Consider the following 25,601-nt stretch of genomic DNA (forward strand, 5'->3'; position numbering starts at 1 on the left):
TTTTTTCACAAGGAGTCGATTTTAAAACATTTGTATGGTTTTAATTTTAAGCCCAGTCACCCATGAGCTTTGCTGTTCTGCAGAACTTACAACTGCTCTTTTGTCACAAAGTAAAATCAAGGATAGCAAAGCCACCCCCCCCCCCCCAAATAATAAGAAATTCTGATTTACTTTACACCACTTCCATTGGCCTTCAACTAGATTCTCTTCGCCCTCGCCCTGGTTTCCCCATTTTACAAAGTTGAGAGTTGGACCTTTTAAAATAAAAAATAGCTTCTGGAGCTATGGTTGAGGACCGTTTATTGCAAGAGGCTATTCATTGGCAGCAGCATCCTTATTTTGCTGCAGGTTGCAGGCCACACTATGTGGTTAGGCACATGAAAAGGGCTTGGTGTCTGGCCAGTAAATTTTTAATCAGAAAATGCTGGAAACACTCAACGTCGTCAGGCAGCAACCAACCGCCAGGAGACAAGATCAGAGTTGACCTTTGCACAGAACAGTTGGGATGAACAGGCTAAAACCTGAAACAACCCCCACTGTTCTCCCCAGATGTTGACTGACCCATCGAGAGTTCTCAGATCTCCAACATGTGCATTCTTCTGAACATTCAAAAAAAATGTCTTGGGCGTGTAGGCCCTTCAACGAAAATCTTAGAATCGTGTTGAAATGTATTAAGTACCAATGAATGGGTTACTTAAATGCCCTGAAATTCTGGCCGGACACCATTTTTTAAAATAAATTTAGTGTACCCAATTCATTTTCCAATTAAGGGGCAATTTAGCGTGGCCAATCCACCCAGCCTGCATATCTTTGGGTTGTGGGGCGAAATCCAAGCAAACACGGGGAGAATGTGCAAGCTCCACACGGACAGTGACCTAGAGCCGGGATCGAACCTGGGACCTCGGAGCCGTGAGGCAGCAGGGCTAACCCACTGCTCCACCTTGCTGCCCTGTGGCCGGACACCATAAATGCTTCTGCAACCTGGAGCCAATTTCAATTGGTCAGAGCTTCCCAAGGACCACCTCAGTGGCTGTATTCAAATCATCTGAGTCTTATGCCCAAGTGAGACTGAAGTTATAGTACAATCGAATCCTGAAGGTGATGTCTCAAAAACAGAAAACTTCGGCACTGGCTCCAATTGTTTTCTGATTTTTTCAAACGCATAAACATTACAAACTAGTTTGTCACAGTTAAAACGTCAGAATCGATCAATGGCGAATTGCCTTTCATCGCCTGTGACAAGCCAATCTTTTCAGAATGATACACTTTTTGTTACCACCAATGTTATACTTGGTTGGCCGATTTGTCTTGTAGCCAATCTCCAATTTATTACAAAGGGATGAGAGATAAATGGCTTGCGAGGGGAATTAAACAGTAAACTATGTATCCATCCAGCTGGGTTTTCGACAACACAAACACAGTCCATTTGCTTCACGGTGATTGAAAACCTGCCCCCGATTGCAACTGGTTCAATGTTTCCAAGTCGCGGTTGACACACAGAATTCTCTCCCCAAACCAATTTATTCTGAGCGATGTTACAATCTGAAACAAACTTGCACCCATGAACAAGTGGAAATGTTGACTCCCAAAGACGAAGTGACACTTTTGAACACAACGCGTCACTAATGCCGACTTGACCCAGTGGACCTCCAGGAGGGACTTTCTGATCGAGACACTGACTGACAGATTCCTGCCCACTTTACATTGAAGGGAGTCCCCGGGCTCCAAATCCTGCGGATCCACCAAACCGGAGAGCGAAACTAAAGAAACGGCCCGTCCTGTTGTAGAGAGATGGGCAGCACAACTTTGGCCAGATCGCAGGGGGTGGGGGCGGAAATTTCAATCACCATTGATCGGTGGGCGAAACCAGATGCGCCCCGGCAATAATATTTCTTCTGAAGGACAGAAGGTCGGCATTGAGCCGCTGGAATGAACAATCCGGCAGATTTCGGGCAGACGTGAAGGACATCTGCGCGATGTTAACCAGCCCCGATTCATTATAAACCTCCATTCACAAAAAAACCGATCAATGGCATGACACTCCAAACCTTTCACCTTCCTCCTGAAGCCCCAGCAGCACTACAGCCCTTCCCCAATAGCCCCCACCCCCACCAGCACTACAGCCCTTCCCCAATAGCCCCCACCCCCACCCCCACACCCCAGCAGCACTACAGCCCTTCCCCAATAGCCCCCACCCCCACACACACACCCCAGCAGCACTACAGCCCTTCCCCAATAGCCCCCACCCCCACACACACCCCCCAGCAGCACTACAGCCCTTCCCCAATAGCCCCCCACCCGCCCCCCCATACACACACCCGCCCCCCCCCACACACACACCCCCCAGCAGCACTACAGTCCTTCCCCAATAGCCCCCACCCCCACACCCCAGCAGCACTACAGCCCTTCCCCAATAGCCCCCCCCCCGAACCCACACACACACCCCAGCAGCACTACAGCCCTTCCCCAATAGCCCCCACCCCCACACACACACCCCAGCAGCACTACAGCCCTTCCCCAATAGCCCCCATCCCCACACACACACACCCCAGCAGCACTACAGCCCTTCCCCAATAGCCCCCACCCCCACACACACACCCCAGCAGCACTACAGCCCTTCCCCAATAGCCCCCACCCCCACACACACACCCCAGCAGCACTACAGCCCTTCCCCAATAGCCCCCCACCCGCCCCCCCATACACACACCCGCCCCCCCCCCACACACACACCCCCCAGCAGCACTACAGTCCTTCCCCAATAGCCCCCACCCCCACACCCCAGCAGCACTACAGCCCTTCCCCAATAGGCCCCCCCCCCCGAACCCACACACACACCCCAGCAGCACTACAGCCCTTCCCCAATAGCCTGAGAGCCCCACCCCCCCCAACAGCAGCAGGAGAGCCCTGGAGCCTCCGCCCACCCACGCAGTCCTAAAGCCCCCCCCCACCCCACCCACCTACCTACCTCTCCAGCAGCCTTAAAGCCTCCGCCCACCTGTCCAGCAACTTTAAAGCCCCCCCACCTGTCCAGCAGCCTTAAAGCCCCACCTGTCCAGCAGCCTTAAAGCCCCCCCCCTCCAGCAGCCTTAAAGCCCCCCCCCCCCTCCAGCCGCCTTAAAGCAACCCCCAACCTGTCCAGCAGCCTTAAAGCACCCCCCAACCTGTCCAGCAGCCTTAAAGCACCCCCCAACCTGTCCAGCAGCCATAAAGCACCCCCCAACCTGTCCAGCAGCCTTAAAGCACCCCCCCCCCACCTGTCCAGCAGCCTTAAAGCCCCCCCCACCTGTCCAGCAGCCTTAAAGCCCCCCCACCTGTCCAACAGCCTTAAAGCCCCCCCCCAACCTGTCCAGCAGCCTTAAAGTCCCCCATCTCCAGCAGCCCTAAAAGCCCCTCCCAACCTCTCCAGCAGCAGCCCCCTCACACCTCCCCATCAGCCGTAAACCCCACCTCCCCAGAAGCCTTAATGCACCCCCCCAGCAGCCTTAATGCCCCCACACCTCCCCAGCCTTAATGCCCCCACACCTCCCCGCAGCCTTAATGCCCCCACACCTCCCCAGCAGCCTTAATGCCCCCACACCTCCCCAGCAGCCTTAATGCCCCCACACCTCCCCAGCAGCCTTAATGCCCCCACACCTCCCCAGCAGCCTTAATGCCCCCACACCTCCCCAGCAGCCTTAATGCCCCCACACCTCCCCAGCAGCCTTAATGCCCCCACACCTCCCCAGCAGCGCTGCACCTTATACCCTAGGGTCTGGTCTGATTATTATAACGGGCGTCAATGGAACTATTGACACGTTCACATTTGTTTAACGCCGCCGCTTATTGCACATTTCTTTTCTTTATTCCTCCCCCCCAAAAAAGGGGGTAATGTTGGGGGTCAATCCTAAATTGATGTGCCTGTCCTGCTGAGATGTGGCGGTAATATCCAGACTGCCCTGATTGGTAACTCCACCCAATTGAAAGAAAATCAAACCACCCGGTTTCCTGGGGGCGGGGGGAAAGCGGGTGTTTTGTTGGATTTAATTTTAATAATTAACAGAGAGGAATGTTGGTCCCATCCACTCATCTGATCGGTTTGCCGATCGGCGCCAAGCATGGACCGATAGGTCCCCAAACTTCACCCAACTCTTGGCGTCCATGACCCCGGATCACAGAGGCTCCCAGCTCCGGGCAGACACAGGGCAACGGCAGCCAAAATAGAAAATTAAACCTCCCTCTGTTGGAGTATATTCCAGACACGGCGTCGAGGTAAATGGCCAACCTTTGTCTGTCCCCACAGCACCCAAACACCCCCCACCCACACACACTACCCAAACACCCCCCACAAGAGCCGCTTCAATAAAGGAAGGACACAGAACAGTGGACTCAGACCCACATATCGAAGGGCTGGGAGGAAGACAAAAAGCCGAGGCGTAAAGCAAACGGGAAAAAGAGAGGCAGAGAAAGAAAACTCTAGGGGGCGATTTATTTTTTATTGGGGGGGGGGGGGTTAATAAACAAGATTCGTGGCGGGAAGGGGGGCGTTAAATGGGCAATAAAAAGGCGGCGAGACCACAAAGCAAAGAGAAGACGCAACATTTCTCCCTTCTCTCGGCAAGGGCATTTTGAAAGCGAACAAGGGGGAGGGGAGCTGAGTGGAGACAGAGACACAGAGAGAGAAACACAGAGACACAAAAACACAGCAACATAGAGACACACAGAGAGTGTGGCAGAGAGAGAGTGTGTGGCAGAGTGACAGAATGAATGAAAATCGCTTATTGTCACACGTCCGCTTCAAATGAAGTTACTGTGAAAAGCCCCTAGTCGCCACATTCCAGCACCTGTTCGGGGAGGCTGGTATGGGAATTGAACCGTGCTGCTGGCCTGCCTTGGTCTGCTTTAAAAGCCAGCGATTTAGCCCAGTGTGCTAAACCAGCCCCTGAGCGAGAGTGACAGAGAGACACATATAGAGACAAATAGCTACACACAGAGAGACATACAGAGACACATAGACACACACACACAGAGAGACATACAGAGAGACACATAGACACACACACAGAGAGGAAAATGGAGAAAGGTAGAGAAATAAGACAGAGAGAAGGACAGAGAGAGAATCAGAGAGAGGGCGAGCTGCTGTCTCCCTGCACCGTTATTGAAGCGCTAACAATGTTATTGATGGTGGTGCCTGGGTTCTCCTCAGCAGCTTTGTGTCTTTCCCCTCCCTCTCACTCTCCGCACTTCATTGCAATTCCACACATATATACAATATATATATTTAAAATCACACACAGTGTGGGGGGGGGGGGGGGGGGGGAACGGTCAGCCGGCAGCTCGCTCACTCACCCACACCGTATTTCTCATGGTCCGTCGGTATCCACATTGTCGACCCTGGTGTACACGATGGTGAGCAGTTTGATTATATATTATTTCTATGTTTTTAACGGCCCAGCGATAAAAGTGGTCCCCCTGAGCGCGCCCGACTTCTCCAGCACTTTCTCCGCGGGACCATTGTTCAGCCCCTCCGGACGGGCAGAGGAACCCGGGCAGCCCGGCGGGCGGGCGCGCGAGGGCTGCCGGGTGTTGTAGTCCAGGGTGCAGGGGGGGGGGCGGCGGTGGGTTCTGGGGGCTGTAGTTCCGAGGAGAAAGGAGGCGGGGCCGCAGGAGTTCGCCACGGGCGGCCTGACCTCGTGCGCAGGCGCGGGGGGAGGGGGAAGAAACTACAGCCTTCCCAGAGCGCACCGCGGAATCCACCGCGTCATTGCCAGCATCGCGAGCCGATTGGCTGCACAGCGGGTTGTCGTGGTTACTGGGCAGAGGCTCCTCCCCCGCCTACTGGGTAGTGTCATGGCGGCGGTGGGGATGGCGGCTGTGGAAGGTGGGGGACATCTTACTGTTGCGTTGAGTCCATTTGCTCCTTCCTTTGGGGGTGAGGGAGGGAAAGCAGCCGCGCTGTGGTGAGAGTGGGCGCGCGTATTTTTTGGTACAAATGGATGCCATTAAGCCACGGCGCCAGTCAGGCCATAGCCAACCCTTGGCTCCTATTAACACAGCAGGAAGGGTTACACTCAAGGCAAACCTGGCTGCTCGGCCTGTTCCAGCACTAAGGTGGCTGAATATCCGGGAGTTATTGGGCTATTCAGAGCTGCGGGTAGCTGTGGGTGACCAGAGCAGCACAACCCAGCACAGAATACAATAGTTGAGGTGGGTTCGGGATGAACACCCAACATTTCGAGGCCATTACCTCCCAAGATCTGGCTGGCATTCATTCGGTGTTGAGAGAACATGGGTGGTGATAAATGGGTCTTTTTCTGGGTGGCAAGATGTAACTGGTGGGGCGGCCACAGGGTTGGTCCTTGGGGGCCCCAATTATTTACGATCTGTGTAAATGACATGGATACAGGGATGGCACTAGCAAAGTGTAGCTTCACAGCTCCAGGGTCCCAGGTTCTTCGGTAGGGTGTTCTTTCTAAGGGCTGTTGCAGACATGATGGGTGGATGACCTCCTTCACTGTAAATTATTTGACAGGGATAAAAGTTACTACCACCACATTTGCAGATGGCACTAAAATGTATGGGACAGTAAGTTGCAATGAGGAAATAAGAACCTTTGGGGGTGCACTGGTAGAGAGGGGTCTAGGTGTTCGTGTGCGAGTCTCAGAAAACTAGCATGTCGGTACAGCAGGTAACAAGGAAAGCGAATGGCGTGTTGGCATTTATAGCTAAAGGAATGGAGTATAAAGGTAAGGAAATGTTGCAACTGTACGAGGCAATGGTGAGACCGCATCTGAAGTATTTTGCACAGTTTTGGTCTGCTTATTTGAGGAAAGGTGTAGTGGCATTGGAGGTAGTTCAGAGGAGGTTCACTAGGTTGGTTCCAGCAGAGATGAGAGATTTGTCTTATAAAGAGAGGTTGATGGGTTTAGCCCTATGCACTCTCGAATTTAGAAAAATAAGGGCAGGTCAAATTGAGCCTTTCAAGATGATAAAATGTATGGATCAAGTAGATGTGGTGCATTGGAGAACAAGAGGTCACAGTCTCAGGAGAAGGGGGTGCAAATTTAAAATGAGGAGAAACCACTTCTCCCTAAGGACAGTTAATTTCTGTTCTATTTAGTTGATTAGCCCTATAATACAACATGAATCTGTGGAATCACTACCTCAGTATGGTGGATGCTGGGATTGTGAGAAAATTTAAGAAGGAGTTGATATTTATTGTCACATGTACCGAAGTACAGTGAAAAGTATTTTCTGCGGCCAAGGGAACGTACATAGTAGACAAAAGAATAATCAACAGAGTACATTGACAATGGTACATCAACAAATAGTGATTGGTTACAGTGCGGAACAAAGCCAAACAAGAGCAGCATAGGGTGTTGCGAATAGTGTTCTTACAGGGAACAGATCAGTCCAAAGGAGAGTTGTTGAGGAGTCTAGTAGCCTGTGGGAAGAAGCTGTTCCTATGTCTGGATGAAATGAAAATGAAATAAAATGAAAATTGGTTTTTGTCACAAGTAGCCTTCAAATCAAGTTACTGTGAAAAGCCCTTAGTCACCACATTTCAGCGCCTGTTCGGGGAGGCTGGTGCAGGAATTGAACCCACGCTGCTGGTTGCCTTGGTCTGCTTTAAAAGCCAGCTATTTAGCCCTGTGCTAAACCAGTGGGTCTTCAGACTTCTGTATCTTCTGCCTGATAGAAGGGTCTGGAAGAAGGCAAAGCCTGGGTGAGAGGGGTCTCTGACAATGCTGTCTGCTTTCCTGAGGCAGTGGGAGGTGTAGACAGAATCAATGGGAGGATGGCAAGCTTGAGTGCTACGTTGGGTTGAGTTCACCACACTCTGCAGTTTCTTGGGCTGTACCAAGCTGTAATGCAGCCGGATAGGGTGCTCTCTATGACACATCTGTAGAGGTTTGTGAGAGTCGATGCAGACATGTTGAATTTCTTTAGCTTCCGTAGGAAGTAGAGACGTTGTTGGGCTCTCCTGACTGTTACAGCAGCATGAGTGGACCAGGATAGACTGTTGGTGATGTCCCCAGGAACTTAAAGCTATCGACCATCTCCACTTTGAAGCCATTGATGTAGACGGAGGGGGGAGGTGTTGTGCTATGCTTCCTGAGAGGTTGTTTTCGGTACACCATGCAACCAAGTGATCTATCTCCCTTCTGTAGTCTGATTTGTCATTGTTTGAGATACGACCCACCACAATCGTATCATCTGCAAACTTATAGATTGAATTGGAGCTGAATCTTGCCGCACATTCGTGCGTGTGTGTGCGTGTATAGGAAGTACAGTAGAGGACTGGGCACACATCCTTGCGAGGCCCCGGTTTAGAACTTGGAACATACAGTGCAGAAGGAGGCCATTCGGCACATCGGTCTGCACCGACCCACTTAAGCCCTCACTTCCACCCTATCCCCGTAACCCAATAACCCCTCCTAACCTTTTTGGACACTAAGGGCAATTTAGCATGACCAATCCATCTAACCTGCACGTCTTTGGACTGTGGGAGGAAACCGGAGCACCCGGAGGAAACCCACGCAGGCACGGGGAGAACGTGCAGACTCAACCGCACAGACAGTGACCCAGCGGGGAATCGAACCTGGGACCCTAGCGCTGTGAAGCAACAGTGCTATCCACTTGTGCTGCCCCTAAATTCATGGTGTTGAGGACTATTGTGGAGGAGATGCTGTTGCCTATCCTGACAGATTACGGTCTGTTAGTGAGGAAGTCAAGGATCCAGCTGCACAGGGAGGGGTCAAGTCCAAGGTTGCAGGGTTGTTGGGATAATGGTGTTGTAGGTGGAATTGTAGCCATGAACAGCAGTCTGACACAGGTGTCCTTGTTGTCGAGATATCCGAGAGTTGATTGTCGGGCAGAGAGGTAGCGTCTTCTGTGGATCGTTTGCCGTGGTAGGCAAACTGCAGTGGATCAAGACAATCTGGGAAGCTGGCGTTGATCTGTCTCATGACTAGCCTCTCGAAGCATTTCATGATTACAGACGTCAGGGCCACTGGTCGGTAGTCGTTGAGGCAGGCTACCTTGTTCTTCTTTGGTACTGGTAGTCTTATGGTGGTCTTCTTGAAGAATGTAGTGACTTCGGAGTGGAGAAGTGAGGTGTTGAAGATATCTGTGAATACACTTTCCAGGTGGTCAGCGCAGGCTCTGAGTGCTTGCCCAGGGACTCCGTCGGGACCCGTCGCTTTCTGCAGGTTTACTTTCAAAAAGGCAGCTCTTACTTCCGAGGCTGTGACAGTTGGTATGGGTGTATCCAAGGCTGTTGGGGCGGGTGGCACTGATGCATTGGCTGACTGTTCAAAAGGGCATAAAACTTGTTCAATTCATCAGGGAGGGTGCTCCAGCCCCAGAGATTCTGCCTGGCCTTGCTTTGTCGCCTGTGATCTCATGTAAGCCCTGCCATAGATGTCTTGGGTTTGTATCGTTGGCCTGGGAGTCTAGTTTGATCTGGTATTGTCTTTTGGTGTCCCTGATGACGTCGTACCTTGATTTCTTATATAGGTCAGGGTCGTCAGACTTGAACGCCTCCATCCAGGATTTTAGCAGGTTGTGCCAGGGTTTCCGACTGGGAAACACCCATATTGTCGCCTTTGATACACAGTCTTTGACACATTTACTGATGAAGTCTGTGACGGTGATTGCGTACTCGTCCAGGTTAGCTGCCAGGGCCTTGAATATTGACCAGTCCACAGACAACAAGCAATCGCGGAGAGTGTCCTCTGATGCCTCGGACCAGCACTGCACGGCTTTCTTGAATGGCTCAGCACGCTTGAGTTGCTGTTTGTAAGCCAGAAGTAGGAGTACCGACTTGTGGTTGGATTTGCCAAAGTGTGGTCGGAGAATGGAGCGACAGATTTAGGCAGATTTTTAATTGGTAATGGGTTAAAGACGTATGGAGAACGGTCGGGATGGTGGAGTTGAGGACATTATGAGATCAGACATGATCGTATTGAATGGTGGAGCAGGCTCGAGAGGCTAAATTGCCTACTCTTGCTCCTAGTTCGTATGTTCTAAGATATAACTATTCTGTCTTATTCCACCTTCCAGCTCTTGGTTTGTAGCCCTGTAGGTAACAGCAACTCAATCAGGAATCTGGTGTTCTTGATGAATAAGTATGGGATCAGGGATTATGGGCAGGAGGTGGGAGGATGAGGAACTGGTGGAGCAGACGTGATGGGCCGAATGGCCTAATTCTGCTCCTATATCTTATGGTGGCCATGACAGAAAGAGCATATGAAATCAAACAATTTGCACAATTTGGCTGTTTGACCCTCCCTTACCATTCAGTACACTCATGATTGGCTTTTGCACCCTGTTGCGCTCTCGCCATATCCCTTAATTTTCTCAGTATCCAATTATTTATCTGTCTTGAATATATGCAATGACTGGACAGCCTCATTTTTCTGTGGTAGAGAATCCTAAAGGTCGCAGAAGCTCCTGTGTGTCTTAACTTTTAAATTATATCTAATCAGCTTGCAGACTGTTGAATATCACTGGCTATTGCAAATATACAGTTTGCAACAATCTCATTACTTAGTTATTCATTAGGTTTTGGTAGCTTCGAGTTGCTTTTTGTAAAATTTCTCCCAGTCTGTTCCCAGTCGGTTTCTGTACCTGCCACTGATGCAATCAATGACAAAGCTGCAGTGGGACTTGACAGAATAGAATTTGAGCTAAATTGCGAATTGCAACACTACATTCATTGGACACAAAGTATCAGTTTAGCAGCCACAACTCGATAAAGTCTACAAAGGATGGTGAGTGGCGACCAAAGATAATTTTTGTACCATACAGCTTCATTGCCAGGAGAGAAAGGAAAAGATCCCCAGAGTCCCAGATTGGGCTGGTTTAGCTCAGTGGGCTAGACAGCTGGTTTGTAATGCAAAACAAGGCCAGCAGCGCTGGTTCAATTCCCGTACTAGCTTACCCGAACAGGCGCCGGACGGAATGTGGCAATGAAATATTGTGAATGAAACAAATTTACTCACTCTTGGAATGCAAAATGTCCATTCATCCCTCATCAACATGATAAAGAGAAATGATCACATGCCATATGCAGACGGCAGTCCATGACATGTCTTATGCACAGAAAGTCATAAAGCTTATATGGCGATGCTGACTTCAGGCACCTCTTGTTACTTGGAGCAGGAGTCAGCATCTGCCCTCAAGTACATATTACAGTTATCGTGGGACTGAATCCATGCAAATAGAATTATAAATAAATGAAAGGGCTTCAAATGCTGGTTGAAAGTGCTATTTATTTAACTAATAGTGAATTTTGTATTGTTTTCAGGAAAAAAAGACTGGATATTGGAGCCACTCTCCTTGCCAGAGTCTCCAAGTTGCATTAATGATGGGTTTACTTTGCTGCCGTTGCCTTGCATATTTTGTGAAGACTGTTATCCTGTAGAAGAGCAGGAAAAGCTACTCGGGCACATGATTGTTGAACACAAACTGGTGATAGCTGATGTGAAGCTGATTGTAGATTTTAGAAGGTTTGATGAATTACATTTCATGGGCTCACTCGCATTATTCTGTGTTGAATAGGAATGGAGATTCTAACTTCCACTTGAAATACATTGCAGATTACAAAATTGTAGGGCTCACTTCTAAAATGTACAAGAAAAAGTGAGCTGATCATCTATCAGACCCCTCTTGTATTGAGGCATTAACCTTTATGTAAATCATCCAAGACCTGTTATATGTGTAATTATGGTAAGCAACTGAGCTTGAAGAAGTCAAGGCAACCAGAGTTCATTTAAACGTCCCCATATAATGGGGCGGCATGGTGGCTCAGTGGTTAGCATTGCTACCTCACGGCGCCAAGGCTTCAGGTTCGATTCCGGCTCCAAGTTACTGTCCGTGTGGCGTTTGAACATTCTCCCCGTGTCTAGGTGGTTCTCACCCCCAGAACCCAAAGATGCGCAGGATTGCTGGGTGGCCATACTAAATTGTCTCTTAATTGGAAAAAAATGAATTGGGTACTTAAAATTTTTTTTAAAAAGGCCCCATATAATGCTTCAATCCCAGTACAAGACATTTTTGCTGACGTCAGAAGCTTGTATGGGGATGGCCTATATATATTTTTAATCTTCCCATGTGATATCCACAAAGGCTTATAAATGTGTAGAATTTTTCAAAATCCCCCTGACCACACCGATAGAGAAATACTGCAACAGTACATGTGGGAAAATTAGTCATATATTACTGTTGCCTGGAGTGGCTGTATATCATTGCCATTTTTCTTTTCTGAGAAACCCAATTTTTAGCCCAGGGAACTTCTACATTGACAGGAAAAGACAATCTTTGCACACTTTTAAAATAAACTGGACAGCGTTTTGGTGTCCTACGCAATGGACCGTTTGTGTAGAGGGATAAACATTGCAGACCCAACCCTGTAAAATTGTTGTGTAATTAAAAATCTGTCACAATCGCTGACATACTACAGGAAACCAAATTGGAAGTCATTTTAATTGTCAAATATTCTCCTCCCTGTCTCCACTACATCTGCACAACGTATTTACTGTAGGAATTGTTTAGATCCCCGTTTAGTTTCAACAACTGCTTGCATCGGAACACACCTGTAATGTAGAGAAAATGCCAAAGATGCTTCACAAAAGTATATTCAAACAGGAATCAACTGCCTAAGGAAATGATATTTAGGGGTGACAGAAAACTTGGTCAAAGGATAAAGTTTCAAGGAAGACCAGAGAGGAAAGAGGCGGGGAAGCGGAGAGATTCAGAGAGGTAATCGTACAGCACATCTTACAGCCTAAATCGCTGAAGGTACAATTGCCAAGAGTGGGGTGAACAGAGAGTTGGAGGAATGCAATCTTCTGGGGTTGGGTGGGTATGATTGTACGGCTGGGGAGGTTGACTGGGATGGGGAGGGATTGAAGCAATGACAGTGTTGGAACTCGCTGCCGGAGGAGGGACGATAGTGACGTTTAAGGGGCATCTTGATAAATACATGAATAGGATGGGAATAGAGGGATACGGACCCCAGAAGTGGAGAAGATTTTAGTTTAGTTGGGCAGCATGGTCGGTGCAGGCTTGGAGGGCCGAAGGGCTTGTTCTTGTGATGTACTTGCGGAAGGAGCAGTGCTCTGAAAGCAAGTGTTTGAAACAAACCTGTTTCACTTTGACCTGGTGTTGTAAGACTTCTTACTTTGAATATGTGGTTGAGAATTTTACATTGGCTTGTACCGCTGCCTCATAGAACATAGAACAGTACAGCACAGAACAGGCCCTTCGGCCCTCGATGTTGTGCCGAGCAATGATCACCCTACTTAAACCCACGTAACCCGTATACCCGTAACCCAACAATCCCCCCATTAACCTTACACTACGGGCAATTTAGCATGGCCAATCCACCTAACCCGCACATCTTTGGACTGTGGGAGGAAACCGGAGCACCCGGAGGAAACCCACGCACACACGGGGAGGACGTGCAGACTCCACACAGACAGTGACCCAGCCGGGAATCGAACCTGGGACCCTGGAGCTGTGAAGCATTGATGCTAACCACCATGCTACCGTGAGGCCAACAAACGCAGAGGTGTGATGGGCATGATAGGATATGGGCAGCATGGTTTTAGAATAGCTCAAGTTTATGAATGATGGAGCACTGGGATAGTCGTCTCTGAAGGTGGCCAGCATGGATGAGGATGGCAGCAGAAAATGAGCTAAGACAGGAATAGAGGCTAGCGATGTTGTGGAGGTGGACATATGTGATCTTGTGCTATAGAAACAGGTCTGAAGATTAGCTTGGTGCCAGGTAGGATACTGAAGTTACAAACAGCCTGCTTCAAACTGAGGTGGTAGCCAAAGAGGGGACTGGAATTTATGATAGGGATACAGAGTTTGTGATGGGGCAACAATGATGGCTTCAGCTTTCCCAATGTTTAACTGCAGGGGTTTGCGGCTCATTCAGTATTTAATGTCAAATTTTGAATCTGACAAAGGAAGGAATGCAGGTGTTGAAAGAGGTAGTGTAGAGACAGTGCTCGCTGTCATACAAATGTATTTGGAACCATATTTTAACATTTGCAAATTGTCAGCACATAGGTGAAGAAGGGGAAAGAGCCAATGATTAATCATTGAGGACTTTGGAAGTAATGGAGTGGAGGGGAGATAGAGAAGTTATTGCTGCACCTGCTCTGACTGATCGCATAGTGGATCTCGTGGAACCAAGTGAGGGTAGTCTGACTGTGCGACAGAGATAAGGAGTTGGTGGAGTATGCCCGATGATGTCACAAGACTGCACAGTGGTCAGGACGGAAAGTGCACCAAAGTCACGAAGAGGGTCATTTGTGACATGTTTCAGGTCATTTTAGTGCTCTGAAATGGAAGAAATAGTGATCGGAGAGATTCCAGGAGTTGCAGGAAAGATTACCACGGCCAGAAAGTTGAGGGAATTTTTTTTTTTGAAGAACAGAATGATGGTTTTCAAAGGCGAGAAGAGAGTAACCGATGAAAGGGAACCATTTACGATGAATGCTAGTGGGGTGGACAGGAAGGGAAGTTGGATGGTCAACAGTTTAATTGAAATGGAGCTGGAAATGCATCATGTGGGCACCAGAGAAGATATGAGGGAGGATAGGAGAGAAACTGGAGAAAGATGAGAGTACATAACTTAGACAGGGGGGCGTTGGGGAAGGTTGCTGTGGTGAGAAAGGGGAATCAGAAGAGGAAGCTGTACACATGGCCTCAGTCCCAATGGTGGAAGCACCCTTGAAATCCTTACACACATTGGAGATAAAAAGGGAGGGGAATAAAAGATTTAAGGACACTGGGGGGCAGAGAGCAGAGCCCAGAGGTTATTTTCTTAATTAAGGATGGTCTCTGAGAAATGCGCAGTCCAGTCAGTTTGTAGAACCTAAAAGAGGTTATTGCTGGTGTGGAAATTGCAGCATTGTGATTGGGAGACCATTTTGGGCTCCTGATTTGAGTGAAGCATCTGTGAATAAATATCCACTAAATTCCTGGAACGGTACTTTTCTAAATATCAGAAACTGTTTTAGGTCTCTGGTGATCTATGCATAGTATTACAAGGAACCTACAAAATACACATAAATAAAAGTGAACCACAAGAACCTACGACTATTTCTTTCAACTTCAACATGTTCATAATTTTCCTGAAATTTTGCCAGCAACTAGCCGTACCAGATGTAGACAATTTAATTATTTCTTTCAAACATTCGGCATGTTTTCTCACGCAATCTTAAATTGGAAGCTACTTTTAATAAATTTTGTAGATATTTTTCTAGATTCCTTTTTAGAAACAAAAAGGATAAGAAATAACCTATCCTCCATAGCGCAGCAGCAATAATGTTTTCTGAAAGAAAATGATTAAGCTGAGACTGTTTTAAAAATGTTTCACCACAAGGTGGCTAACTGCTCAGCTAGGACCTCAATTGTCAATGCTGGGTGCAAAAAGGTGATGTGTTATTTAACTTCAAAATGTGGAAAATAGGAACTGGGGCTACGAAATAACATTTATTTATGCACCGAAGTCTAGAAATATTGAGACATTGCTGGTCTGCTTGTGAGCTCCCTCTTTTTAAAACAGGGTTTTGTCCTTCAACCCACACTTCAGGGTTTAATTCCTGGTATTGCGCAACCCACTTGCAAACAACAACTTTAATGAACCAACACTGTGCACATTTTTGGATTTGTTGAAGCAATATAGACATGTTTAAAATGGTATTTATTTTGAGAAGTAAAATTTACTTAATTGTGGCCTTCTGCTGGTCTGATGCCCTTTTCATCCAAACGTTCTGTTGGATTTTGATAGATTGGTTCCATTGATCTGTGACATTACTGCTTATTAAACAGCTTGTTGGTCAGTTAACTTAATTTTCCTGGTGGTTTTCTTTTACAAAATAGCCACGTCAGACAAGATTATTACAACAGAAATTACTTAAGGCTGAATTGAAGCTCACGCTCTTAATTAGGTTTGACCCATGACACACAGATAGTTAAATAATTAACAAAAAATGGTGGACGCACAGCATACTACAGGGGTTAAGTACTGGCTTTCAGTAAAGTTTTATTGTTTTGAGGAGTTTCCCATGATCTTACATTAACCTTGAGGTAGTTTGAACCCTAGGGAAAATGCCCTTAAGTTTCAGTCATAATGCACAGAATTTGATCCTCAGCACAGGAACATTCAGCCATCACATTTCCATTTTGTGTAGCGGATTGTTTTAAATTATTCACCGATAGTATCTGCTGACTTCTATGATTTGCAGTTAAGATTTGTGGATCGCACCTGGTGCCTGGTGCAAATCTGTTTAACAATCCCAAAGAGCAGCTTTAATCTTCCTGTGGTCATATTTCTTTTCCCAAGATTCTATTTACTTGCAATTCTGACCAAGACATTATTTTTTCTCGTGTGACTCTTGCATTTCACGTGTCAATTTACAGTATTCAGGCACCTCGGAATTGATTTAACTTACAGTTGCATGTATAGCTAGAGCCTGGATAGAGTGGACTTGGAGAGGATGTTTCTACTTGTAGAAGAAACTGGAACCAGAAGACACCATCTCAGACTAAAGGGGTGATCCTTTAAAACAGAGATGATGAGGAATTTCTTCAGCCAGAGGGTGGTGAATCTGTGGAACTCTTTGCCGCTGGGGCAATGGCAGGCCAAATCACTGAGTGTCTTTAAGACAGATAGATAAATTCTTGATTAATAAGGGGATCAGGGATTATGGGGAGAAGGCAGGAGAATGGGGATGAGAAAATATCAGCCATGATTGAATGGTGGAGCAGACTCGATGGGCCGAGTGGCCTAATTCAGCTCCTATGTCTTATGGTCTTATATACAAGCACCTCTATGGTAAAGCAATTCATATGTCAATTTGAACAGGTTGGGTGTGGGTGACAACATAAGTTTAGCAATACAAGGAGCAATAACTGAAATTGTAATATTATGATCCGGGAGTGCAAATAATTCAACACTTGCTTAGGAGCTCACTAATGTCATTCTGAGTCCTGGTCCCTTTACTGTACAGAAACAGAATGTTACACATTGGCAGACAACTGACATTGTGCAATTTCCACACTCTTAATTTGTTTTTCCAGTCTGTCACGGGGTGGTTCACCTACAGTTAGATTGCACAGATAATAGAAATTAAAGAAACACTTGCCCTCTTTTGAATCTTTGATACATCATTCAGCCACAAAGAAATTTGTCAGTGAACATATTGTACCTCAGAGCATACATTTCTATCTGTTCAAATTTACCTTCCACAGTCTGACGCATCCAAAGGCAGGCCCTTTACCCATCATGGCTGTTGGCCAGATATCTAAATTAACATTATTCCAGAAACTTAAGATTTAAGTTTTTAATAAAATAATGGTTTTCCAGTTCTGATGAGTACATAGCGGAAACAACTTGGGCCCAAATGTTGCAATCAACAGTGAAGGAATGGCATTTGCCCTTCACAATGCTGATGGCTATTGTTCCGATCCCAGCTGGTGTTAGAGATCCTAGGGTGGAATTAGGCCTGGTAGATCCGAACATCTTGTGTTCAGTAGCCGCTCTCCACTTTTCTCAACAGAGTCAGAGTTCACTGATGAACTTTTAACAAAAGAGTAAGACATTTATTAAACAGGAAAAGATGAACCATATTACACTATTCCTTCACTCACAACTACGCTTTTACAGATATATGGTTTGTAAGGACAAGTTACAAAATCTATTTTATACTCTAATTTTTGTTTAAAATATAAATTCAGAGTACCCAATTCATTTTTTCCAATTAAGGGACAATTTAGCATGGTCAATCCACCTACCCTGCACATCTTTAGGTTGTGGGGGTGAAACCCACGCAAACACAGGGAAAATGCAAATTCCACACAGGCAGTGACCTAGAGCCAGGACCTAGCCTGGGACCTCGGCGCCGTGAGGCAGCAATGCTAACCACTGAGCCACCGTGCTGCCTATTTTATACTCTAATGATCACAGTAAGTGCAGTCTAGTAACCTATAGTCAGACATGTCATACTTTGAAACCAAGTGACAGCTGCAACCCTAAACCAATGTTATGGATCTCTCATTAACTCCCCCAGATGCTTGTCACACCATAAACCAACTGGTCTCACTGGAACGCTGTCTTTCCCTCAGAGGTTTCTGATCTCAATGCTCAAAGTACTCACTTTGGAATCTTCTCCCAAACAATGCTTCCTCTCAGACGCCTTCCACAAGAGTCCACCTCTAGGGTTTCAATCTCTCCTTCCAAAGTTACTCTCCCTGGATCACCACATATATCCAAGCTTCACAGTCCACATGCTTCCTCAAATATTCAGCCATATTAACTGAGCTGTACTTCTTTACTGACCCTCAGTAAGGAGTTACAGGCCTTTGGCTATCTCCTTGGATCGCCAGTTTCTCACAGGCCTATTTTACTTTTAAGTCTGCTTCCTGCAGCTTTAAATCTGGAGCCTTCTGCTCCTCACTATTGACTTCATTTAAAAGGACATTTTCCAAATTCCTGACTTAACTTCAACGTCTTCTTGTCATGACATTTGTGATGATCACTCTTGCCCTGTGAGAGCAGGCTGAAACTGTGCACCTCCAATCCAACCACCACAATCTCTAATGTGTATCTCTGGAAATAAAAGCTTCCAAGGGTAGAAAGGCATGGCTCTAGTTCTATCTCTCACAACTTGGCTATCTTGGGAGTTGTCACCGCAAACAGCTTCCCCTCAGACAACTGTAAAGCAAACACTAAAAAGTCAACGTTTTAATCAAATAAATGCGAACAAAAACATTTAAATCTGTGAATGTTATTGAAATGGAAAACTAAAATAAGAATCAATGCAGATAAGTTTGAACAGGATTTGAATGATATAATAATTTTTTCAATGTACCATATTGCAGTCCATATTGTAGTGCATATCCAAATTACTTGACAATATCACCTCACAAAGTTCAGTTAATTTAAGCAGAAGACGGTCCTTCAGAATTATCAAAAAGACTTTCATACCTGAGCCCAATCAGTTTTTAACAAATTAGCCTCTTCAAGAACACGAGATTTACTTTTTTTCTGAATTAGTGTGTAAGATTTGTGCATGGGGGGGGGGAAGAGTGCAAGGGGATATTAAATATAATTAACAGTCAGAAAGATGGTATACAATGAAAGAGTGACTTATTTTTGATTTTGGTTTGTTTCAAGGTACATTTTGTATTGGAAGAAAAGGTTTATTGAGCAACCAATAACAGATTTCTGTACAGTAGTAAGAACCAACTCCCAAGCTCCTGAAGGTAAGTATGGCAGATTTAAAGTATGTGAAAAAAACTATCCTTGTCTATTAAAATTTACTGATGAATAATTATTACTCGTCTGATTTTGGAAGATATTTTCGAGTGCCAAGAAATTGATTGCAAAAGTAAAACAAAATTGGAACATCTTGAGGTAAAATAGAGCAATTGAAAATGCAGAGAAGATGGAATTTTAAAATAGGTTTACAAATACTGAGCAACTGAAAGTATTTTCGTTTGACAGGGGAACAAGCGGAATATTACCTTCTGTGTGATGTTCTACCTGAAGACAGGCGGCTTAGAGAGCAGCTTCAGCAAAAAAGACTAGTAAGTAATTGCAGTCATTTGTCAGCCAATATTAAAAAAAGATAAATGAACATGTACCGTCAGAAAATGGGTTTAATTGACTGACTCTTCATGAACCTTGCTTTAAGCCAGCCATTAATCATGGTTTTCAAGATGCACGGTTTGACTATCTTCGGGGACCTGCATTCTAATCAAACCTAGTATATCATTGTATCCCTTAATCAAACTTAAAATCGGTGTTCATCCAGGATGGAAGGAGGTTTTGAGGCTTACTCCAGTTAAGGCCCAAAGGTCCATCCGGCACTCTTGAATGTTGAAAACTAAAATCACATCTACCGAAATGCAAGATAATTTTTGACATTGTCCGACTATTAGACTCTTTAAAAACCAAACATTTGCAAAACGTTGCAAGCTAAACAACGTTACAGTTTATATAAATACAACTAAAATAATTCAGAAACTAAAGGCACTCAGCCTCCTAATGAAAGCTTACCATTGAGATTGAGAGTATCTGCTGAAGCTACTTATGTTTGAGATAAAACAGAGTGGTGCAGTGGACAAGTAGGTTGACACTCTGTACAAGAAAGCAATGTTCTTGCACAACTGAAAACTATTGATTCCAACTATTGATTCTAATCTAAAATTTTATTATATTAGTCAGCATGACGTGTGAAGCTGTAATGGAATTAATTCTACAATGCAGATTGTACTCTTGGAAGTATTTATAAACCTGTTTAGTTTTTAGTTTCCCAGCAATGCAGTTGTTGAAACGGAACTAATTAGATTAACGATTACAGTATCTTGCAAATATGCTGATAGTGCATCTGCCATAGTTCATTCAATGATTTTTCGTCATTTTTCAACTGAATCTACTGTCATGTGAAAGTGCCTTTAAGAATTGGATGTTTAAGGAATGTACCTTTAGGAAATGAGGCTGATCATATTACTGAAGTGATGTCACGGGGTGGGGGGGAGCTGAGCTCACTTCTGCTTTTTGGGAGTTTTTAGTTTCAGTTTGAAGAAAGCTTGGGTGTGGCTGTGAGCTGCATTGCTGGTGATCTCTGCCATGAAGGACTATCGCTTAATCCTTTGGTGAAATCGGAATTGTAAAAAGGTCTCAGTATTGAATATAAATCTAATGTGCTTCTGTTTGAAGGATTTGTTAAGTCTTTTGGATGTGTAAAGGAACAGTTTGCAGGATTGGATAGTGTTGTATTATTTTCGGGGTTATCTTTGAAGTAAGGGGTGTTAAGAGATCCAATGTTTATTTAAAAGGTTAATTTGAGTTCATGGAATAAACATTGTTTTGTTTTAAAAACCATGTGTCCATAATTGTAATACTACACCTGGGGAACAAGCCGTGTGCTTCAAAAGCAACAATCCATCAAAGGTGGGGGTTGGTTGAACTCCATAATACACTTTGGGGTTCTGAAAACACCTCTCCCATAACACTGCTGCTGTGATTTTTCAATTTGCCTGCAATTCAGATTCATATATACCCCAACAAATATTGCAGTCTATTTCTATGAGAATATACTTGGTTTAAACAGATCTTCTTTCTCTGCCTTGGTCTATGTTTATCTCAACTGGACTGCAGTAAACGCTTTGCAACTAGCTTCCACACCTCGGAGTTAGACAGAGGACAGCCTGCCACAGCTCTTGCTCCTGATGGCCTCCGATCATCATTGAAGAAAAGTACACTTCTGAATCTGGAGGGGCTAGCTTTGAATTCCCATTGTAGCCTTTTCTCACTTTTAACTGGATTCATATCTGAAGTATAGCCTGAGTTAGCAGTGGTGATTAGATTCCTTAGAACTGTACTCCTGTATTAGCATTCTTGGCAGAAGAATGGGAAAAAATGACAATTGGAGGGAATAATAAAAATCCTGACTTTAAATTTCTTAATATACAGGAGTAGTATATTCCTTATTTGAATCTGAAAATTTAAGTTTCCACTAATTTCATCGTCATTCATGTATATATATCAAGCACAACATGTTTATGGACCTGTAAATGAGGAATCTTTCCAATCTTTAATGTGACATTCAGAGAAATCAAAGTTTGCAGTCAGGATCAACTTGTAAATGATGGTCAAAAATGCAGTTAAACGACCAGGAGGATGGCATGGCAAAAGCATTTGGAGGCATAGCAGGAGACACTGTTGAAAGACCCTCTCCGCTTCACCCAAACAAGTACAATTGGAGGATGCTTGCAATTGAGAATTCGGGTGTAACTAAAATAAAAATGCTGGAAAAGCTCAGCACGTTAGCAGCATTTATTTATTTTAGGGGTATAATTAGTTTTGTCGTCAGAGATTCTTTCCAACAGTAGGTTTCGTAGACCATTGTAGAAGACCGAGGTGACCTGGGCATAGTTCACATAAACCGTGACAAAATGCTGTGATCTTTCAAGCCCCGTGATTTGTTTGTGTCCAAATTAAGGGTACATCTAGGCACAAATGCAGAGGGAACTCTGCGCCATAGTGTACAAAGATCACATGCATTGGAGAGATTTCAACAGGAAGTATTCAGCAACAGTAATTAACCCTGGAGCGCCAGTCGTGGTTCAGTTGGTAGCACTCTTATTTCTAGCAAGATTATGGGTTCATTGCCAACTCCAATGACTTGAACATGCAGATCTAGGCTGACACTCCTGTGCAGTACTGAGGGGATGCTGCACTATTGAAGTTGCAACTTTTGGATGAGACTTAAACCAAGGCTTCTGGTCTGTTTTCTAAGGTGGATGTAAAAGATTCCATGGCACTATTTTTTAAAAAATAACAGAAGAGTTATCCCTGGGGCCCTGGCCAATATTTATCCCTCAATCAGCATTAAAACAAAACCCTAGTTATTATCCCATTGTTGTTTCTGGGAGCTTGCTGTGCACAAAGTAACTACTGTGTTTCCAACATTACAGCAGTGGCTACAAATCCAAAGCATTTCTGAAATAAAAAGAAAATGTGCTGGACATACTCTGCAAGTCTGACGACATCTGTGGAGAAATAAGCAGAGTTAACATTTCAAGTTGAATTTTCTTGAAATTACTTTTCCTTGTAGATACCTTTCTTGAAGTTACTTTGATTAATAAACCTAACCTTTTCATCCATATCTCGTTTAAATTGTCAGTTGGCCATCATATTCGTGCTTTAAGTATGTTACGTAACATCTGAACCCACAGTTTGTTTTTATTTGCTCAGAGGATGTGGATCCCGCTGGCAAAGCCAGCATTTATTGCCCAATCCTAATTGTCCTCCAGAATATGGTGGATAACCACTCTCTTGAACTGCTGAACTATGGTGTAGGTTCACCCACAATGTTGTTTGAGAAGAATTCCTCAATTTTGGCTCAATGACGGTGAAAGGGCAATGATAGCCAGGATGATGTGTAACTTGGAGGGGAAACCTGCAAGTGGTGACATTCCCATGTATCTGCTGCCCTTGCCCTTCTAGGTGGTAGCAGTAGTGGGCTTGGAAAGTGCTATTGAAACGAGCCTAGCATATTCCTGTGGTGCAGCATGTAAGTAGTGTACTTTGCTGATGCTGTGCCCTGATGGTGGATGGGATCTAATCATACAGATTGCTTTTGCCTGGATGATGTAGAGCTTCTTGCATGTTGGAGCACTTACCTAGGCAAGTGGAAATTATTGCAACATACTATTTACTTGTGTCTTGTAGATGGTGCACAAGCTTTGGGTAGTTAGAAGAGATTGTTACTTCTGTTATGGGAACAGCGTTTTCAGAACCCCGAAATGCATCATGGGGTTCAACCAACCTCTCCCTTTAATGTATTGTTGCTTTTGAAGCACACGGCTTGGTCTCCAGTGTGGTATTCCAATTATGGACACGTGGGTTTTTCAACACAAAACATTGTTTATTCCATGAATTCAACTTAACCTTTTTAAATAAACATTGGATCATTTACCACCCCTTACTTCAAAGATAACCCTGAAAATAATTCAACACTAAATAATCCCTCAAAATGTTCCTTCAAACCTCCAAAAGACTTAACACCTTTAAACAGAAACACATCAGGTTAAATACATTACTATTATGAGTTTAAATCACCCAAATGATTCAAAGATAATCTTTCCTGGCAGAGATCACAGCAGATCCAGTTTACTGCAAACACAGACACACCCAAGCTCTCTTCCTCAAAACTGAAACTAAACTCCCAAAAAGCAGAAGTGATCTCAGCTCAGCTCCCCCACTCTGACATCACTTCAGTAATATGAGCTGCTCCATTTCTTCAAGGTACATTGCTTAAGAATCCATTTCTTAAAGGTACTTCACATGAAACTTGCCACAAAGTTACCAACATCTGACCTGTTCTTGTAGCCACAGTTTTTGTGACTCATCCAATTACGTGTCCTGTCAGTGGAAACCTCCAGGATGTTGACAATGGGGGATTCAGCGATGATAATGCCATGGAGCGTCAGTGGGAGATGGTTGCATTCTCTCTTTCTGCAGACATTTATTGCCTGGCATTGAAGTGGCAAGTAACATTCACACCACTCATCAGCCAAGCCTGAATGTTGTTCATGCTGAAAGTGAAGACTGCAATCAACAGTGAAGTTCTCCACTTCTAACTTTATGATGGAGGGAAGGCCATTGATGAAGCAACTGGCTGACATGACCATGTTGGGACAGTATTTCTTCCATCCATCCATTTTCCCCTCACCATTGTCTTCTTTCCCACCCCACGACCTCCCTCCGCAACTCCACCCCACGTGGGCCATCTGATCCCAATTCATAGTTGTCATTTGACACTGTTTACCTTTGTTCTGCCATTAACACATTCTAATCTCTTAATGTGCCGCTATCAGCACCCTTCTTAGCCTTGATCACCTCCATTTACATTCCCTTTGTCGTTCTGTCCACAACGTCTTTGTCAATCTCCACCTATTACTGGCCCTCTATCCAGCCCCACTGCTACATGCCCACCCTCCCCCCACACACACACACACAACAGTATAAATCTGACCCTATTTCCAGTTCTCTCTAGAGTCATCTAGACTCAAAACGTTAGCTCCATTCTCTCCACAGATGCTGTCAGACCTGCTGAGATTGTCCAGTATTTTGTGCTTTTGTTTCAGATTCCAGCATCCACAGCTATAAATCCAAAATATCTTGGAACAGTATTTGTTATTCTTTATTGTCAAAGTGAAAAATAAACTTTCAAGATGGGAAAAAAATCTTGAATTCACAATTATGCGACAACACCTTGCCTTTGGGAATATGAGCTTCACATCGGAGCCATCTACTGGAATACCATTTACCGGCTCTTATTACTTTTTATTATTTTTAGTTTTCAATTCCCTCTTGGAATGTTTCTGCTTCAATCACAAAATGTCACTATAGCTATGTAAAGAGAAAAAGATTGATAAAAGCTAATGAAGGCCCCTTACATTCAGATATGAGGAATTCATAACGGGGAACAAAGAAATGGCTGAGGAACTAAGTTTGTACTTTGCTTCTGTCTTCACGAAGGAAGATATGACTAATGTACCGAAGTTCTGAGAAACACAAGTTTCAGGAAGGAGTGAAGGAAATTCGTATTGGTAAAGAAATGGTAAAGAATTAATGGGATTGAAGGTGAATACATTTCCAGGGCCTGATAATCTTCATCCCAGAGAACAATGACCAGAGAAATAGTAGATCCATTACTGGTCATTTTCAAAATTCTTTGGACCCTGGAATGGTTTCTACAGATTGGAGGGCAGCTAATATAACCTCGCTGTTCAAAAAGGGAGGTAGAGAGAAAACAGGGATATACAGACCAGTGAGCCTGACGTCGGTAATAGGGAAGCTACTAGAGACCATAATCAAGGATTTCATTAAGAAGTCTTACAACAACAGGTTAAAGTCCAACAGGTTTGTTTCAAACACTAGCTTTCGGAGCACTGCTCCTTCCTCAGGTGAATGAGGAACCTGAGGAAGGAGCAGTGCTCCTAAAGCTAGTGTTTGAAACAAACCTGTTGGACTTTAACCTGGTGTTGTAAGACTTCTTACTGTGCTCACCCCAGTCCAACGCCGG

The 25,601-nt window shown here is 44.9% G+C and overlaps 2 protein-coding genes across 8 annotated transcripts in view; one reads left to right on the forward strand and one right to left on the reverse strand.

Moving 5' to 3' along the window:
* Positions 1–5,534, reverse strand: part of dock4 (dedicator of cytokinesis 4) — a 440,672-nt gene extending 435,138 nt beyond the window's left edge. For all 5 annotated transcript variants that reach the window (XM_038780165.1, XM_038780167.1, XM_038780164.1 and 2 more), the window contains exon 1: positions 5,326–5,534. In XM_038780165.1, the coding sequence (XP_038636093.1) occupies positions 5,326–5,362 (37 nt within the window). In that variant the 5' untranslated portion in view covers positions 5,363–5,534. The remainder of the gene's footprint in view (positions 1–5,325) is intronic.
* A 193-nt stretch (positions 5,535–5,727) lies between these two features.
* Positions 5,728–25,601, forward strand: part of znf277 (zinc finger protein 277) — a 59,949-nt gene continuing 40,075 nt past the window's right edge. Inside the window, exons 1-4 of one of the 3 annotated variants that reach the window (XM_038780156.1) lie at positions 5,728–5,857; positions 11,288–11,489; positions 19,178–19,266; positions 19,508–19,590. In XM_038780156.1, the coding sequence (XP_038636084.1) occupies positions 5,827–5,857; positions 11,288–11,489; positions 19,178–19,266; positions 19,508–19,590 (405 nt within the window). In that variant the 5' untranslated portion in view covers positions 5,728–5,826. Of the gene's footprint in view, positions 5,858–5,941; positions 6,723–11,287; positions 11,490–19,177; positions 19,267–19,507; positions 19,591–25,601 lie in introns of those variants that run through there. The other 2 variants (XM_038780155.1, XM_038780157.1) reach the window with 2 other exon arrangements.

The sequence above is a fragment of the Scyliorhinus canicula genome, chromosome 20, assembly GCF_902713615.1.
Source record: "Scyliorhinus canicula chromosome 20, sScyCan1.1, whole genome shotgun sequence".
In the NCBI taxonomy this organism is placed as follows: domain Eukaryota; kingdom Metazoa; phylum Chordata; class Chondrichthyes; order Carcharhiniformes; family Scyliorhinidae; genus Scyliorhinus; species Scyliorhinus canicula.